Source organism: Epargyreus clarus, unplaced genomic scaffold (assembly GCF_041222505.1).
Source record: "Epargyreus clarus isolate Ecla_fem2 unplaced genomic scaffold, WU_Ecla_fem_2.2 ptg000034l, whole genome shotgun sequence".
Lineage (NCBI taxonomy): Eukaryota > Metazoa > Arthropoda > Insecta > Lepidoptera > Hesperiidae > Epargyreus > Epargyreus clarus.
In genome coordinates, this window is record NW_027332239.1 from 8,562,491 (window position 1) to 8,581,168 (window position 18,678).

The 18,678-nt window shown below is 38.1% G+C and overlaps 3 protein-coding genes across 3 annotated transcripts in view; 1 reads left to right on the forward strand and 2 right to left on the reverse strand.

The window, feature by feature from the left end:
• The window catches only part of unc-13-4A (BAI1 associated protein 3), a 148,758-nt gene that overhangs the window by 119,978 nt on the left and 10,102 nt on the right, over positions 1 to 18,678 (reverse strand). Inside the window, exons 2-3 of the mRNA XM_073091465.1 lie at positions 8,855 to 9,134; positions 1,364 to 1,565 (exon numbers count right to left, since the gene is read on the reverse strand). Of these exons, the coding sequence (XP_072947566.1) occupies positions 1,364 to 1,565; positions 8,855 to 9,005 (353 nt within the window). The 5' untranslated portion in view covers positions 9,006 to 9,134. The remainder of the gene's footprint in view (positions 1 to 1,363; positions 1,566 to 8,854; positions 9,135 to 18,678) is intronic.
• On the forward strand, positions 2,762 to 3,586 carry LOC140756065 (uncharacterized). Its single transcript, XM_073091463.1, has one exon. The coding sequence runs from the start codon at positions 2,805 to 2,807 to the stop codon at positions 3,462 to 3,464; it is 660 nt and encodes a 219-aa protein (XP_072947564.1). The 5' UTR covers positions 2,762 to 2,804; the 3' UTR covers positions 3,465 to 3,586.
• Positions 6,697 to 7,528, reverse strand: LOC140756064 (uncharacterized). Its single transcript, XM_073091462.1, has one exon. The coding sequence runs from the start codon at positions 7,482 to 7,484 to the stop codon at positions 6,816 to 6,818; it is 669 nt and encodes a 222-aa protein (XP_072947563.1). The 5' UTR covers positions 7,485 to 7,528; the 3' UTR covers positions 6,697 to 6,815.

The window sequence follows — 18,678 nt, forward strand, 5'->3', positions numbered from 1 at the left end:
AAGATCTGAATACATCTCTATTTCTACATACATGTAGTTATGTACTCGTATATCGTCATCAACCCATTACTGTCCCACTGTTGGGCACGGATGTCCTCGGTTGTGTGTGTTGTATTATATGTATACATCGTTCTAATAAGTAATGAGTTAATTATTGGCTTTACTGTGGCTATGACAAGCGAAGCGTTAGAATTAACCATTATCATACATGTATAAACATGATGCATCTACCACGGTATCTGAGCCTAATTCGTGGCTATGCCGAAGGCATACGTGTTAGTTACACTACGAGGTTAACTTAATGATAATTGGACATAGATGTATGTATGCGAGAAATCGAATTGCTACATGATGCGAGAAATTAACGTGCTAAATACAAAAGGGACCAAATTCAGAAAATGTAAAGAGGATGCAGTTGGAATAATAATTTGGCGTTTTATGTTATAAAACACTGAAATAACTATCATAATTTTAACTTTTAATTGATGGTGGCTTAATAAGGTGGCCTTCGAGTTTTCAGCAGTAGTAACATATTGTTTAAATTGCATTTTGGTAATGTTTTTATAAGTCACGCAAAAATGAAAAACTAGAAACCGAATAAGCAAAATTGGAAATTCAGAATTAATATTCTCAAGGGACGTTGTTCATATAAGGATATTCTGAAACCCATGATCAAATCTTAACATCATAACCAGTCATTGTAGAGAAAAAATGTCCAACTCTTATACATATCATATCGTATATATATACATACAACAACAAGTGAAGTTGGGACAACAAGGTATGATACTCGTATATACAATTATACATACCTATATTATAACTAGACCAATTATTAGAATAACTTTTTTTTAAATGGGTTACTATTTCGCGCCAAAAATCCGTCATTTTGATTGTTTTTCTAACAGCTATCTAAGGACACTCGGGTCATTGAGACGAATATAATGAAACCTTAAATGTTGAAATTCATCCAGCCTTTTGTTAGATCCGACCAAATAAACAAGATACGATCGAAAAACAAAGCCCTTTCTTGGCAGTCGGGTAAAAACTAAACACTCGACTGCTTAAAAAATATAGCCTGTTACTTCCACAATTGAGAAAAATACACTGACACCCCCTAATACCCTAAATTTGTAGAGCCGTTTTGGCTGTAGGGCGTGCCATAGAATGAGACATACGTACATTTACTCAGATACACATAAGCTCCGCTGCTCTAGCTAGCTCCTCTTCGCAGTCGGGTAAAAAAGACGACAAGGCACGACATTACAACATTATAGGAGTCGAATTAATTAAAAAAAGTACTGCATAAAGTATTATAAGACTCGAACTAAATCTACACAGAGTACAGTATTGGTACACTTACCCAGAGTTAACGGAGCTATCCACCTCAGGCCACGAGAGGCGACGCTTGCAGAAGGCCATGGTGGGCTTCTCCGGGGGCGCTTGCTGGCGGACGCGGAGAGAGCCGCCGCGGCGGACCGGCGTGGCGGGCGCCAGGCAATCCAGCGTACGGCGACGCGCGTTCAGGGCGGACGCGCCCTCCGTGGGCAGCACGCGGGGGTAACCTGCGTCAAGTGTTTATATAATTTGAATTCATCATCATCATCATCGACTCATTATTGTCCCACTTCTGGGTACGGGTCTCAGAATGAGAAGGATTAGGACATAGTCCACCGGGCTGACCCAGTGCAAATTAGTAGACTTCATGTAGAAGGTGGTAGAAGCCTTTGTGGTTCGACTCCGGCGGCACCACCGCCACACCTGTTTCTGCCTCATAACAACAGTGTTTAGCGCTGCTGTATCTCGTTTTGAAGGGAGACCGATCTCACGTAGGAATCTAAACTTACATTCCAGATCGATTACAGGAATCCATGGTTAGCACTAGCCACTTATAAAAATAGAACCAATACTGTTACATAAACGTAGACATAACCTATACATAAAAGACATAAAAGTATTGGTGTGTAATCGAGGAAGTAAATACCGGCAAAAAAAGGTTGTTTTTTCTAAATTTAGCCCAGAATACGTATACGCTAGTCTTGTCAATGTTAACCATAGGTCAAAAATAATTAGAGTAACCAACGACAGTTTTACAAAAAGGATTTGAAGTGTGGAAACTAGGACAGTTCAAAACCAGATTATGTCCTCGCCTCACTAAGAATAACCTATATATCGCACCTTTAGAGTCACAATAATGCGACTGCAAATATCATGTACTTGTTAGAGATAGATTTGTATCACGCGTGTTGCCTTCAATATCCTTTCAATCCGACATTAAATATTACTTTCATGTAACGGAATTTCCAGTTGTTACACGAGAGTGAATATTGCATTAGACAGTTTCAATATTTGATCGCTTTGAGGATTTTCCCATGGTTTTCCCATGAACATGCGATTTGTGTATCAGCTAATAGCCTTAATATATCTTCTTCATTAGCTTTACACATGTTACAAAGTGTGAAATGGGAGACCAGCATAAATTATTAAAGTCACTTAAGTATAGCTATAATTTAAGTATTCAAAACGAAACAAAAAATGTATATCATACGCGGTTCGATCTCTGAAAGTTTATTAGGTAAGTTTGTCATTATGTTTTTATTGTCAATTACAAAGGCGAGTGCCCCCTGATGGACCGACTCGTTTGGGTCTCTCGGTGGCCTTGTCAAGTGTAAATATTAGCTTCCTGGACGAACTTTTTGCACGTGTTTGATAGGCGATCGCCCTATGCAGTATCTTTGTATAAATACGATACGAAATTAGTTCATGCCATCAGTCGTTCCCTGTTCGAACAACCAACTACAAACATGTTCAAACTCGTGGTGTTGTGCGCTTTCCTCGCCGCGGCGACGGCTGAGCCCGGCGTGGCGCTCACCTCGGTGCCCGTCACTTACTCGACAGCTGGAGTTGCACCACTGACGACGACTTATGTCAACCCTGCCGCCGGTGTCTACCAACCAGCCCTCTACTCTGCACCTTACGGTCTGCCGCACTTCATCAAGAAGCGTGCTGTGCCCGTGACATACAGCAGCTATGTCGCGCCCACCTCCTACTTGACTTCTCCTCTGGCGACCACCTACGCTGCCCCCTACGTGTCGACTGCTCCTTACCTGCACTCTGGACCAGTCACCTACACTACCGCTGCGCATCTGATCAAGAAGAGGGCTGCCGTGTTCCCTACTACCTACGTCGCACCTACCACTTACGCCTCCTCTCCCTTCGTAGCCTCTACCTACGGCGCTGCTCCCGTCTACACCACCCCCTACGTGTCCGCCGCTCCCGTCTACACTCCTCACTTCATCAAGAAGCGCTCGGTCCCCGTCGCTGTGAGCTCCTACGTTGCCCCTACTTCCTACTCCAGTCAAACCAGGGTTGACTACACCGCTCCTTTGGTCCACCCCTACGCCGGAGTCGCTCCCGTCGGCTACGCTGCTCCTTTCCCCGCTCCCGTCACTCACTTCGTTTAAGTGAATTATCCGAGTGTTCCACAATGACCCAACCGCATTGCTAACTTTAAAAATACGAAATTTGTATATAAAGTCAACATTTCCTCGATATTTTGGTATGTAAATAAAGACCTTTGAACAGATTTTTTTTTTTTTAATTTAGAAACCAATTTTGGGAATAATAGTGGTGATACGTGTCATGGAAATATGTACATAAAATAAAATATATTATGATTACAAATAAATTGCTTCATTAATAAATTCAATGACTTTGTTATTTTATCACAACAAAAAATCTAGAATATCCAATGAAATCTACAAGCGCAAAGAAAACTTGTGAAGAGACTCGCTCGCTTAATTCGTTTATTTGCATCACACTTGCGCGAATGAAGAAGTTTACATAAATGGAAAATGTTTTGAATTTCGGAGCGAGTTTCCTTTAGTATCGATCTTATTACTTAGTAGCTGTTTCTTACGTCTTCATGATTTTTTTTCAAACAAGTTGAACACAAGTAATGGTTTAAGTTTAATTAATTTATGCAGGTACTAGTCGAGGAAAGTTGCTTCTTTTCTTTAGTTCCTTTAAAGTTTTCACACTATGTAACTATTCTTTGTAATAGACAAAAGTCAATACCTAATAATATTAATATACTGTGGTGAATGCAAATTCATACAAAAACTTCGTAACATAAAAATGTAAATTAAATTAAATGATTATATTTTTAAATAATTATGATTATAGCTGGCTTACCCAGCTTGCTTAGAAATAATATACAGAAAACTGCTTACATATATAGCGTTAACACTTACATACACTTATCTTTAACAATCCTATAATCCTAGTTTATAATCGCGCCTTTGTTCACATTAGGTTAAAACTGTTTATTTATTATCTAATATCTATAGCAATAACTTTATTGAGATAACACATAAATATTTACATTTTGTAAAACTTATATACATAAACAACATTCTAAACTAAACTATATATATTATACACATAAATAAAAAACTTTATAAAAATAGTAAGTATAATTAAATATAATAGGCTTCATCCAAATTGTTGTCCTTCGGAAGAGTTTCTAAAACACTGGCGACATTACCCCCGCTGAATAGCGAAGCCACTTCTCTGCCCTTTGGTCATTGGCGCACTCGATCAATCGCTTGGAAAGATGTTTATAAAAAGATCGAGCGTCAGAACCCCATGGTCCCATTGTCTCCACGCCAAACGGCAAAAATATGTAATCTCTACTGAGACTTGCATATTTTTGCAGTTTGCGTATCTCAGCGTCGGTAGCCACAACAGCAGCTGCCCTTGATGATAACGTAAGATGGGACGGCGCCAGTGTGTCAACGCACGTAGCAACCCACACAAGACACCTCTCATTCTTCCAGGAATCAATGTCAAATGTCAGGCCTCTTGCCATCGTCACGCACAATATCGTTCGGCTCTTATTGAGCCGGCACGTTGACGGTAGCAAGAGCCCTGCGGATGACATCATTCGAGGAAACGTGGCGCGATTGGCGACCGGCGCTGCGCCGACAAGAGAGAGAAGAGAGACAGTGGGGTCCCAAGTGGTCTACCTGAACTCCAAAAGGACAACAATGTGGATGATTTAAAGTTGAACCCAGTCCCAGGCTGACAGCAATAGAAAAGGACGTGTTATCCAAAACCGTAGCAAGATTACTCGACGGAATTGCATGTAACCAAAACTCCGACTCTTTGACAGAAACAGCCAGAAGACGAGCACGCTCAGCAGAACATGTACTGTGTCTAATTAACTCGTATGAGTCTATCTTTTATTATCTTCATATCTAAACAAAGAGATTAAATACAGAGGGCTAAAGAGCGGATATTAATAAAATTTTAATGACCCAACTTTCGGTTTCGGTTTAAGAATCTTTATTCTCAAAAGAAACTTTAATCCGGGTTAACACTAACATAATCTCGGATAGACTAAAGATTGTTCGGAGAAACCTATGTGCCTGAGAGTTCTATATAAAAAAGTTCTAAAAGGTGTGTGAAGCCTATCAATTCGCACTTGGTCCGCACGGTGGACTATGTGGCCTAAACCCCGCTCACTCCATGAGACGATCTGTGCCCAGCATTGAGACGATAATAGTAAGACAGCGAAATATTCTAAAATTAGAATTATATGCCAAACATTTTTTATGGCTTGTAGCTATTGAGAAGCGTTACGTTTGTTATCGATTTTTTTATTATCGTATTTATATTCATAATCTAATTTGAACATTTTACCACTGAACTAAGTACTTGTATTACATAAAGGTCAATGCTCCGTACCTAGCTATTCTTTGAATAAGTTTAGTACAAACTTTTATTTTTATGGTGTCCGTCTGAAATGGAATCTTGCAAGGTAAATTTAAGTCATTTCCCGGTATCAGATTGAGCTGAAATTTGGCATAAATGTGTAAATCCGGTGATAATGCAATATTATTATGACATACAGCTGATTTGATAATGGAGTTGGAAGTAAATGGCTATTATCCGGTTTCCGTATCCAAACCTTGCAAGTTATTATTTATCTGCAGTAATTTGAGGAATACATTCAATTTACATTTTTATTTTATTTCTGTTAAGAAGCCCTTAACGAAGGTTCATAAAATAAATACTAGTTTTTTTTTTTTTTGGGAACAAAAACCAAAAAGTCTTATAAGGAATCTCAAGCTTGTTATAGTAGATTATCTGGGATAAATGAAGACTTTAAGCAGCAATATTCTTATTTACTTAATTAATACATTATTTAAATTTAAACCAGAACTGATATGTAATGTAAAGCCCTCTTAGATTAAAAAAAAGTTACTGGATGATAAGATCGATACTAAAGAAAACTCGCTCCAAAATTCAATAGACTTTCCATTTATGTAAGTGAAGTTTTTCATTCCGCAAGTGTGATAAAGTAAATGAAAGTCAAGAAAGTCGTTTCGCAAGTTTCCTTTGCACTTGTGACTATCATTTGATAATTAGATTTTTTATTACAAATTATAATTAACTTATTGACTTTTTAATAAAAGAAATAATGCCTTGAGGTGTGTTATCTTAAACATGGTGCTAATCAAAAAATGTTAAATGATAAAACTCAATTATTTGCATTTCATTAGGTGTGTAGCTTATCCAATACATTTTAACAATGATTGTGTAAAAGTATATCTATGTATGCCATTATGTTTAAGGTGGTGCGCTTTTATGATTTTTATTCCTAAAAATATTTTAAAATAAAAACAATAAATCTTAATTCCAAAGGTCTTTATTTACATACCAAAATATCGAGGAAATGTTGACTGTATTTACAAATTTTGTATTTGTAATATTAACAATGTTGTTCGGTCACTGTCGAATATTCGGTTAATTCACTTAACGAAGTGAGTTACGGGAGCGGGGAAATGAGCAGCGTAGCCGATGGGAGCGACTCCAGCGTAGGAGTGGACCAAAGGAGCGGTGTAGTCAACCCTGGTTTGGGTGGAGTAAGCAGTAGGGGCGACGTAGGAGCTCACGGCGACGGGGACTGCGCGCTTCTTGATGAAGTGAGGGGTGTAGATGGGAGCGGCGGACACGTAGGAGGTGGTGTAGACGGGGGCAGTGGAGTAGGTAGAGGCCAAGAAGGGAGAGGTGGCGTATGTGGTAGGAGCGACGTAGGTAGTAGGGAACACGGCAGCCCTCTTCTTGATCAGATGCGCGGCGGTAGTGTAGGTGACGGGTCCAGAGTGCAGGTAAGGAGCAGCCGACACGTAGGGGGCACTGTAGGTGGTCGCCAGGGGAGAAGAGAAGTATGTGGTAGGCGCGACATAACTGCTGTATGTCCAGGGCACAGCACGCTTCTTGATGAAGTGCGGCAGACCGTAAGGCGCAGAGTAGAGGGCTGGTTGGTAGACACTGGCAGCCGGGTTGATGTACGAGTACGTCGTGGTCAGTGGTGACACTCCAGCTGTCGAGTAAGTGACGGGCACCGAGGTGAGCGCCACGCCGGGCTCAGCCGTCGCCGCAGCGAGGAACGCGCACAACACCACGAGTTTGAACATGTTTGTAGTTGGTTGTTCGAACAGGGAACGACTGATGCCATATACTAATTACGTACCGTATTTATAGAAAGATACTGCAGAGGGCGATCTCGTTTTAAACTGGTGCAAAAAGGTCGTCCAGGAAGCTGATATTTACACTTGACAAGGCCATCGAGAGTCTCAAACGAGCCAGTCCATCAACGAGTACTCGCCTTTGTAATTGATTCATTAAAAACAAAACAACAAACTTAATACAGTTTCAGTGGTCGATTACATACATGTTATGAAACGCGTAAGTTAATCTATTTCGATCTAGGAATTTAAAAATTGTAGGAATTTGTCAAAATTACTGACATAATAATAATAAAACTTGTCTAAAGGCCATAAGGAGAAAATATGATTTCTATTTTCGTATTACCCTCTATACGCAATAATATTAAACTTATAAGTATAAGTTATGAAAACTCGTGCATGAAGTTAATATGAAAGCACTTATCTATATTTATAAACACCTATGTCTGTCGCTAAAATGACGCTTGCAAAGTTCTAAACGTAAGTTATTTTTAAATTATGAAATATATAAAAATAACAATCTTGAGTTACAACAATACATGACACACATACCTACATACACCATATTTTCTGTTGTAAAAGATGTGGTATACTTTATAAACCAAAACATATTTACTTTAAAAGTAAGGGAGGTATAGTCCGCGTAAAACTGCTAGTCCACTCTGAATATAGAAATGAATCGCGCCGCCATAGCAAATTGTATGACTACACCTGCTCGCAACAACTTCAGAGTGGACTAGCAGTTTGGCGCGGACTATAACACAAATGCAACAGTTCCTATCCATACTAATCTATGTTCCTATTGGTGACTGTCACCGTTTGTCGACAACAAAGTCAATGACGTCAAGACATGTCCATCATCACTTATCGGCACTCCACATCCATGAAGCTATTTTTCTATATGTATATTTAAAAAGTGCTCACCCCTCATAGTGGCGATAGGCTGAGGCTGCTGCTGTTGCTGCTCCTCGGAGCGGTGGCGAGGGGGTGGGGCGCGGCGCGGGGAGAGCGCCAGCCCCGCCACGCTGTCCGCCACGTACTGACCCAGTGACGTCAGGAAACTCATCGCCACTCCACATCCGTGAAGCTAGTTAAATACTTCTATATTCAAAAAGTGCTCACCCCTCATAGTGGTGATAGGCTGAGGCTGCTGCTGTTGCTGCTCCTCGGAGCGGTGACGGGGGGGTGGGGCGCGGCGCGGGGAGAGCGCCAGCCCCGCCACGCTGTCCGCCACGCCCGCCACGTGACGTCAGGAAACTCATCGCCACTTCACATGCGTGAAGCTAATTAATTACTTCTATATTCGAAAAAGTACTCACCCCTCATAGTGGTGATAGGCTGAGGCTGCTGCTGTTGCTGCTCCTCGGAGCGATGGCGGGGGGGTGGGGCGCGGCGCGGGGAGAGCGCCAGCCCCGCCACGCTGTCCGCCACGCCCGCCACGTACTGACCCAGTGACGTCAGGAAACTCATCGCCACTCCACATAGGACACCACCACACTAACTCTACCACTCGCTCGACCGAAACACAAGAAAGTCACGGAATGTCTTCACTAAGGGCTTCTACACTTTATTCACCTCGTTGTCACTAGAGTTCAACATCTGAAACAAACGAAACGAAATTTCAGTTACGACACTACTAATATCAACACAAATTGATTCCTTTACGTAACATTTTTTTTCCCAACTACGGATGGTAGTGTTTTTCGAACGCATGAACCTACGTATTTATGTCTCATTCTTTGGTAGTTGGTACGTCATAAAGACGATGTGGAAAAAATGGTATCGGTGAATTCGTCTAAACACTTAGGTAATGACAGGGGGTTACAAATGCAATATATATAATATGCATTTTGTCTGTAATGTCTAATAATTTATATATTTTACTAGCTGACCCGGCAAATGTGTTGCCATATAAATAATAAAATGTTAAGGGTGAACAACCCTTATCACTCAGGGGTATAAAAATAGATAGTAGCCCATTCTCATACCTACTGAATATGCATATAAAATTTGGTGAAAATCGGTAAAGCCGTTTCGGGGGAGTACGGTAACTAACAATGTGGCACGAGAATTTTATATATAAGAATATCCTTCTATACAATATGTATGAACGTATTTATACCTTCCGACACGACAAATTCAGTGTCTGTATATATAAATGGGCTCGTAATTGAAACACGTAACTACAAACTTGAAGCAACTGTCACTAGAGCTTTAATTTGCCGCGATGTTGGAGAAATATACAATTTGCACTCCGAGGTCAGAACTGTGTGAAGCAATTATGAAAATTATAGTGTAAAATTTCATTTTCTTCTCAGTTTCATGACTTGCTCAGTTTCATGTGATTCGTTATTTATATGTAAGTTTGTAACACGCTTTTATTAGCTTGGGTTGTATCTATGTATATAAGTATGTATGCATGTATGTATGTATCGGAATCTTTGAGTACAATTTTCACCAATTTCCACAACTCTGTTGTTATTTTGTTTGTATAAAAATTATCTCGTTTACTTTATATTAAACTTGTGTATGAAGTGTATGAACGTATTTATACCTTCCGACACGACAAATTCAGTGTCTGTAGATATAAATGGGCTCGTAATTGAAACACGTAACTACTTGTATTTTAAATCAAGAGATTCGCTTAACTTTAGGTGTGGTAAGGGAGACGTACTTATCCGAGACATTTCAGTTTAGTCATCAGGGGTAGCACAGATCTGTGGCTGATCTCAGGTAGAACTCTTATCTAATCTGAGATTGATTACAGATGGCAATAGCCTTACTATCAGGCGGACTGCATCCTAGTTTGCTACTTCAGTGAAATAAAATAAGAATAATTAAACAAATCAATACAATACCTTTCCATAAGCTTTACAAGATCAAAACAATCATTTTCTGTATGTATATTATAAATAGTAATGAAATTCAAATATGAAACCGTAAGGGAATGTAAAGTAATACCATAAAATTATGATACCCTTTGTGATATATTTTGTGTACGCTACAGTGTATGGCTCTCCGTCATAAAATATCATGATAAAAACATCCAACCCGAGTTCCTAAATGTTATTTTTATTACGAAGTATATTGGACATCAGATGATAAAAGAACATAGGCGGTTCTGAAAGGCAGTAATTGCGTTCAAGTTATCATAAACTGAAGAATGCGAGCTATTAAAATAAGAGGAATTATGAGCGTCATTTAATGTCTACGTACACGTCTGCAATAAAAATGTTGTAAACAGTTTTCGAAAAATACAATAAGCTTTAAAAATAATCAAAACTTCATACAAATTGGATGAGTAATTGACGAAATCACGGATATACAAATACACATGGCGGTCGAATAAACAACCTCTTTTTTTTTGAAGTGGATTAAAAATTAAAAGGGAATACACGTGGTAGAGTCATTTATGGTTTAACTCCGAAGGCACGAACGACACATCTGTTTCTGCCGTATAACAGCAGTGTTAAGCGCTGCTACGGTCTGGTTGAAACGGATTTACTATTTAAGTGTTAGATACATTATTGTAATTGTTGACAATTCAGTATTGTTCTACTGCTGGATCTACCCTGACAATGACAGGGTTTGAGGCCATAGTCCACAGCTGTAGCATGTGAAAAATTGGCACATTTTTTTTGTAATAACATTTAGGTGTATATATTCTCTCATGATGGTTACCTTCACCGTTTGAGCAAGTGATAATTAATTTCTAATACGCAGTTTGAAAACTCTGTGGTGCATGCTTGGGATTCGAACTTCGGATCCCCCGATTGATAGTGTAAGGTTTTTAAGTCGAACCACAATAAGTTCCATCAATTATGATTATAATGAACATTTCAGTAAGTCCCACACGAATTATTATTAGAAGAGGTATAAAAGAAACAAAAAAATAATTGACAAACAATAGAAAGGGGTAACGAACTTTTGTATTTTTCGCTTATATAAGACATATGTATTTAACTTTTATCAAAAACCTATAAATAGTCGAAACCCACTCGCAACAAAATTGCGATGATCAATTATAACATTCTCTATCCTGTCCAATTTAATTTATGTATGCAAATAACAAGTGAGTAACTACAGTTGACATTTAAGATAATCCATTGTGACCTTACTTCTTTTATTCTCTTATCTTAATCAGAATTGTGAAGGTTGGATGTCGGTCCTATTTGTACGTACAATAATTAATACGTAAGTAGACAGAACCCTTCATACCTTTAGCGGTATCATCGGTATACCTATTTCTGCTTAATAATATCAGTGTCCAGCGCTAATAAGTTCCGGTTATCATCAACCGATTACTGTCCCACTGCTGGGCACGGGTCTCCTCTCAGAATAAGAAGGATTAGGCCGTAGTCCACCGCGCTGGCCAAGTGCGTATTGGTAAATTTCACATATCTTTGAAAACTTTTTTAACGATTTCTCAGGTATGCAGGTTTCCTCACGATGTTTTCCTTCACCGTTTAAGCAAGTGATAATTAATTTCTAATACGCTCATAACTTTGAAAAATCAGAGGTGCGTGTCTGGGATTATAACCTCGGGCCCCCCGATCAAGAGGCCGAGTTTCTTAACCACTAGTCTATCACCGTCAAGTTCCGGTTTGAAATACCTATATGTAAAGGAGACATACTTATCCGAGACGTTCCAAATTACCATCAAATGGACTACATGATCGTTTGCTACTCCATTTAACTAAAAAACTTATTTTACTTTAATTACTGATTTTATTGGATTATTTATTATTTTTGCAGAATCCCTTAATAATGATTTTTGGAGGTAAAACGTAATCACAATGATAAGTCTTCTGTCAGTACAAGAAAATTCCATCCTAATTGACTCAGTGGCTCCTAAGATTAGCCCGGAAAAATGGACAGACAAAATTAAGTTACCATCAAACATTAGTGTACCTATACATAATATTCGTAGGTCATAATACTTATAATATATGAATAACACAAAAAAAAATTTAATTCATGAAAATAATTAAACATAGATACATATACGAGTATACTCATATCAATTTTATTCTCTGTTCCTACCTTAGCAACGCCTAACCTTATCTACTTCCAGGCACGAATAAATTAACATTTACGTTTTTTCTGGGCTCTCCTTAAAATAGGATTTGTCCAGTCATCGACATACTTGTACATAAAAAGTACAGGACAAAAAATATGCTTACAAATAACGAAGACCGCTTTTAAATTGGATTAGTAGTTTTTTAGAAAATCGCGTACATACACACCCACATACATACAGCGGTCGATTAAAGAACCTTCTTTTTAGGGTTCCGTACCCAAAGGTTACAGACGGAACGTCCGTCCATCTGTCTGTCTGTTACAGGGCTCTCTGTCATCTTTTGCACCGTAATAGATACCCACTTAAAATTTTTACTCTTATATGTATAAGAACGACCGCCATATCAACTAATACTAAAAATCTTATTTTGAAAATAAATGGGGGTCGCCATACATGGAATTAATATTTTTAGGCAGGTTAATACCTACTAGGTAATACTAATTAATACTAATAAATAGACAAGGCGTAGGTTAATACCTACGCCTAAAAATATTAGTTAATATAACCATAATAATAGACAAGTAAAATTTCACTATGCATTTACTTATATGGCTGTTATGATAAAAAATACTAAAAATAAAAAACGTTATGAAAATTTGGTAGTACAGAACTCTTGGTACACGAATGCAACTCGCACTTTGGCATCTTGAAGTCGGTTAAAAACAAAGCATTAATTAAAATGCCACAGTAAACCGGTCGGGTCGTTACAGGCGTAAACAAAGGTTTCTCTCAATTTGTGGAGACGACCCACTAGGAAATCCATTACACCGTAAGCTCAGTGTTCCCGTATAATCCGCTCGCTACAATATTGGGAGCCTATGACCGCTAACAGACAATGGTACATCTAGTGTGGACACGATTCTCTGGTAATAACAAGCAAATTAGTATCATCGTCAACCTTTTTGAAGATACCTGTTAACGCAATAAAGTATGTGTTAATAAATAAATTAAATAGAAAATTACGATCGTCATTTCTAGGCACGGGTCTCCTCTCAGAAGAAAGATTATATTAGACTCTTATTTACCGTACTGGCCAAATGCGGATTAGTAAACTTAAATATACACGACTAGCTGACCCGGCAAACTTTGTACCGCCTCTAAAACTATTTATCAAATATATTTCATATAAAATATAGACTATGTTACTCGTGGATAATGTAGCTTTCGAATGGTGTAAGAATTTTTAAAATCGGTCCAGTAGTTTTTGAGCCTATTCAATCAAACAAACAAACAAAGTTTTCCTCTTTATAATATTAGTATAGATAAATATTTTTTTAATAGTTATGTAGGGTTTCTTCACGTTTTTCTTTCACAGTTAAAGCGAGTGCTAATATATTTCTAATACGCTTATAACTTTGATAATTCAGAAATGCGTGCCTAGGATTCGAACCTCGGACCCATTCATTAAGAGATCAAATTCAACCAATAAGTTAAAACAAATTACAATAGAAACAATTAATTAATAATATTTTTTAGCTATTTATCGTGTATTGTTGGATGTAAAACTTGTTCCTTCGTATAAAAACTACATACATAAAACATTAAAGGTTTGCCATTGACATACTCAAGTATTGTACTTTTTATTGCATTTTTTATCATATGTGAAAACAATGAGCTCACAGGTATGAATGTCGACATCGTAAGACTTTTAATATTATTTCAGCTTAGAATAAAATAAAAAGTTATTTTACTCGATAGAGCAGGATAATGATTTTCGACTGTATGTATCTATGAACATAATAATATGTCTCATTCTACAGCGCGCCCTTTTTTGTGAGGGGGAAATCTTCAAAAGTTACCCGGTGCCGTAGGAGCGAAACAGGGTTATGTGGGACTTAAACTCCCCCGGTGGCCGTCCTCGGCGCTGCGTAGAGGACTCCGGGATCTCTAACGGGACGCAACCGGAGTCCTCTTAGCGCGGTGTCCCGTCGGGCTCCGCCTAGGTGAGAATGACGCTAGCCACACCGTCTGGTGTGCACGACGGTGTGCGACCACACATACCGCCTTGCATCCCGGGGTCGCTGGCCGGGCGGTTCGAGCTCCCATTCTTGCCGTCCGCAACCCCGAAAGCCCCCTTTTAGTCAAAACATTTTATCACGCCCTACAGCCCAAACGGCTTGAGGGATTTTAACATACAAGATGCCGTTGGATTCGTTTAAATTGTAGGTGTGACATAAGCTACATAACTTTTCTTTTAAGTTAATTATTTTTAAGCAGTCCGTTTTTTTTTTAAGTTTTTATATAACTTACTGTAATATATCTTGCAAGCTAAATTTGATCCACTTCCCAACGGCCAACTGCGTTAAAATTTTACATGCATAATATGTAGATTGAATGACAATGCAACATATTTATAATATGGAACTGTTCTTCATCATCAAAACAACATCCCATCATCACTTTGGTCTTGTTTTGTTATATAATAATAATATTACACCTTTTAAAAATCTGCCCTTTCATGATGATAATCCACAAAACAAATAAACAAATCCCGGCATTTATATAATCACTAAGGTAAGATTTGTAAGGTATTTTAATAAATTTCAGTGAGCTTATTTAAATTAGACAGGAATAACAGGAGGCGTCGCGGATGATACGATTTACAGGCACTATTTACTGACGCTGTCAGAGTTAAGCTTTAATTAAGCGGCTACATTAAAATTACATCGCATAAGATTATTTACCTCTGTAATGAAGGAAGCAATAAGAATAAGAAAATTATTTTACGAGAAATTTATTTACTATTTGTTACTTTTTCTTTTATGCCAGTTCAAAATTTAATAATTTATTTAGCTAAGTACTTGCTGGTATCCGATTAAACTTAGTGAAATGAAATTTAGTGTTATAGACTAAAAAAAAAAAAGATACCGGCCGAATTGATAACCTCCTCCTTTTTGAAGTCGGTTAAAAATAAAAACTTGTTAAAAGCTTTTTAAGGGCATCATTTTTTTAAATATTTTTATGAAATCAGTAATCCCTGTCAAATGAAATATGTAAATATGTTTTTCAATGTTTAATTGTTTTGTTAGTATTCATATTTTTCATAATACTAAGAGTGGTAGAACGAGTATAGTGCGACCTGGACCATCGCCACTCTTGTTTGTAGCATGAAGGTGTGGTGTGGTGTGATGGAAAGGTGTAGATACCGTCTGACTTAGATATAAGGCAACTGTGATAAACTGTGACGAAGGCAGTGACAGCCTAGTGGTTAAGAAACTCAGCCTCTCGATCGAGTGGTCCGAGGTTCAAATCCCAGGCACCTCTGATTTTTCGGAATTATGTGCGTATTAGAAATTAATTATCACTTGTTAATACGGTGAAGGACGACATCGTGAGGAAACCTGCATACCTAAGAGATTTAGAAAAAAAAAATCTCAAAGGTATATGAAGTCTACCAATACGCACTTGGCCAGCGCGGTGTACTATGGCCTAATCCATTATGAGAGGAGACCCGTGCCCAGCAGTGGGACAATAATGGGTTAATGATGATGATAAGGCAACTGTATAAGTCCTCAAGAATGGCAACGCATTTATGATTGACTTCAGGAACCCCTTGTTTTAAGTGAAGTTGGTTACAGATGTCTGTCGGCGGCAGTAACCACTTATCGGGTGGACTACCCACTCCTATAATCTTTCAATCCATAAATAAATGATATTCTTAAAATATACTCGTACATCTAAATTGACATACGTTTTAGCGATATTTGTTATTCTTCAGAAATCGAATATAATAATTCCGAATACGTTTTCCTTAACTTTCAGCATATTTGATGTTCTCGGAGTAGTTTTTCCTCGCTGTAGGTACATCGTTCCTCCATTTTTCGGAAAAACATGTAAATAATGCTGATGTATAGCGTGGCTAGCTGGAAACGTGTACTGAATGTAAATCAGAATAGAGCGCCACTGCGATATTTCATACGAATAATTCTTGCTGACGGCAGCGAAATATGTAAATTCCCTTTATAAAAGTCCCGGCGCAACTTCCATGTTCCCGTATTTAAGGTCACCCGCAAACTAGGAAGACAAAGATGCTGTATTTTGTACAGCACATAATATAGTCAAGACTTTCAGTTGGTTCATTGTTCAAAATCATAAACATTATTAAAAACAGCAAACGAGTTTGCAGTCCATCTGATGGTGAAGAAACCGTCCATGGACAATTATAACCAATCCCAGATAGGTTTATGTACTATCTAATGTTGGACGCTGATCCATTTGCTTTTCTGAAGAATAAGTTGAAACCCTCGTATGTCTCTCTTACCAAAACCATGAAACTAGAACACAGCAACACCTAAGATTGTAACTGCAAAACACATGTGGCTGTGGTGGTAGACTTTCTGGAGTTGAGCCACTAGAGGTTCTACCACCTATATCTATGTATTCCCACACATTGTACAACTGAAAGGTTTCGTCGTTGCAACGCTTGAGACCGACTTCTACCACAATTATCAAACTAGAACACCGTAGTATCTAACATTGTTATTGTAAAACACAAGTACATAGATGTAACAGTAGTAGTAGGATTCTACCTGTATGTATATTCCTACAAAAATTATAACACAAGTATTAAGTCGCAAAGCTTGAGATCATAACGACTAATATTGGAAACGACCACTATTGCAATAAAGTACACTCAGGCGTTACAGGGTGCCAAGGCTGGCAAAATGCCAGTGGCATGGAATGCCCCGACCTGTGTAGGACTTGTAGCATCCTAATTAACTTCAGCTATTGAAATATTATATTATTATTATTATTATGAACGTAGTAGAACCCTTTGTGGTTCGAGTCCGGCGGCACCACCGCCACACCTATTTCTACCTAATAACAGCAGTGTTAGGAGCTGCTGTGTTCCGGTTTGAAGGGTGTGGTAAGGGAGACAGACTTTTCCGAGGCGTTCCAGCTTATTCCTCAGGGGTAGCGGCGCATCTGTGGCCGACCTCAGGTAGGAATATTTAATCCTATCTGGGGTTGATTACAGACGTCCATGGGCGGCAGTAGCCACTTACCATCAGGTGGACTGAATGCTCGTCTGCTACTCTTGCATTATAAAATACTACAATACGGGGAGCTACCGCGCCAGTTTCTAGAATGAAGTAGTTGTTGCGTTTCGGTGGAAAGATGTGAATGCCAGCAACTTGCACATTAGACGGTCACGTCAGGGCTGACAGGGTATCTGTGATTGACTTCAGGTATAAGCCCTGGTCTACAAGGAATAACGAATTAACAATAATCTATGCATATAAATTAAATTTATTGTCATTAACAAAAACACGACTGCCTTAAATTATAGACAACTAGCGGTCGCCCGCGGTTGCACACGCTTTTTTGAAATATCTTACGGAACCCTATTTTTTTCCAAAATAAAATATAGCCTATGTTACTCGTGGATAATGTAGCTTTCGAATGGTGAAAGATTTTTTATCGGTCCAGTAGTTTTGAGCCTATTCATTACAAACAAAGTTTTCCTCTTTATAATATTAGTGTAGATGTGCTCTCACAAATTAGACGATTTTAACGACACTCCATATGTTAAATTCGTCAACCCTTCGAGGCTAAAAATAAGACATACATACGCTCAAAAAAAGTGTGTGTGTGTCAGCTACGACGCACGATTGGAGTTTACTCCTTACGAATGATAATTATGATATATATCGAATAGAAAAAAGGGTAGGTAAATGAACGCATCTGCTAAAATGATAAGAGAAACAAACATATATCTGTAATTATTCGGATTATTTATATTACTTCAATAATACATAAAGTATGTTACAAAATAATATAAAATAGCGCCATCTAGTGGCAAGTTTTATAAATTGTAAGTTTGCAAGTTTATCAATCTATGTATTTTGGTTCCAAATATTATAATGGTAACTTAATATAATTGTTTATATTAAAGTAAATTTTAATATAATATAATTATTTATATTTAAAACAATGTTAAACGTTTTATAACTTAAAACTTAATAATTATAATTTCTTTGCCATCTATAAAATATCCTTGTTGCAATTTACGGATGGAATTTATATGAGACTTAATAAACATGTTATTATATGTAATTTGGA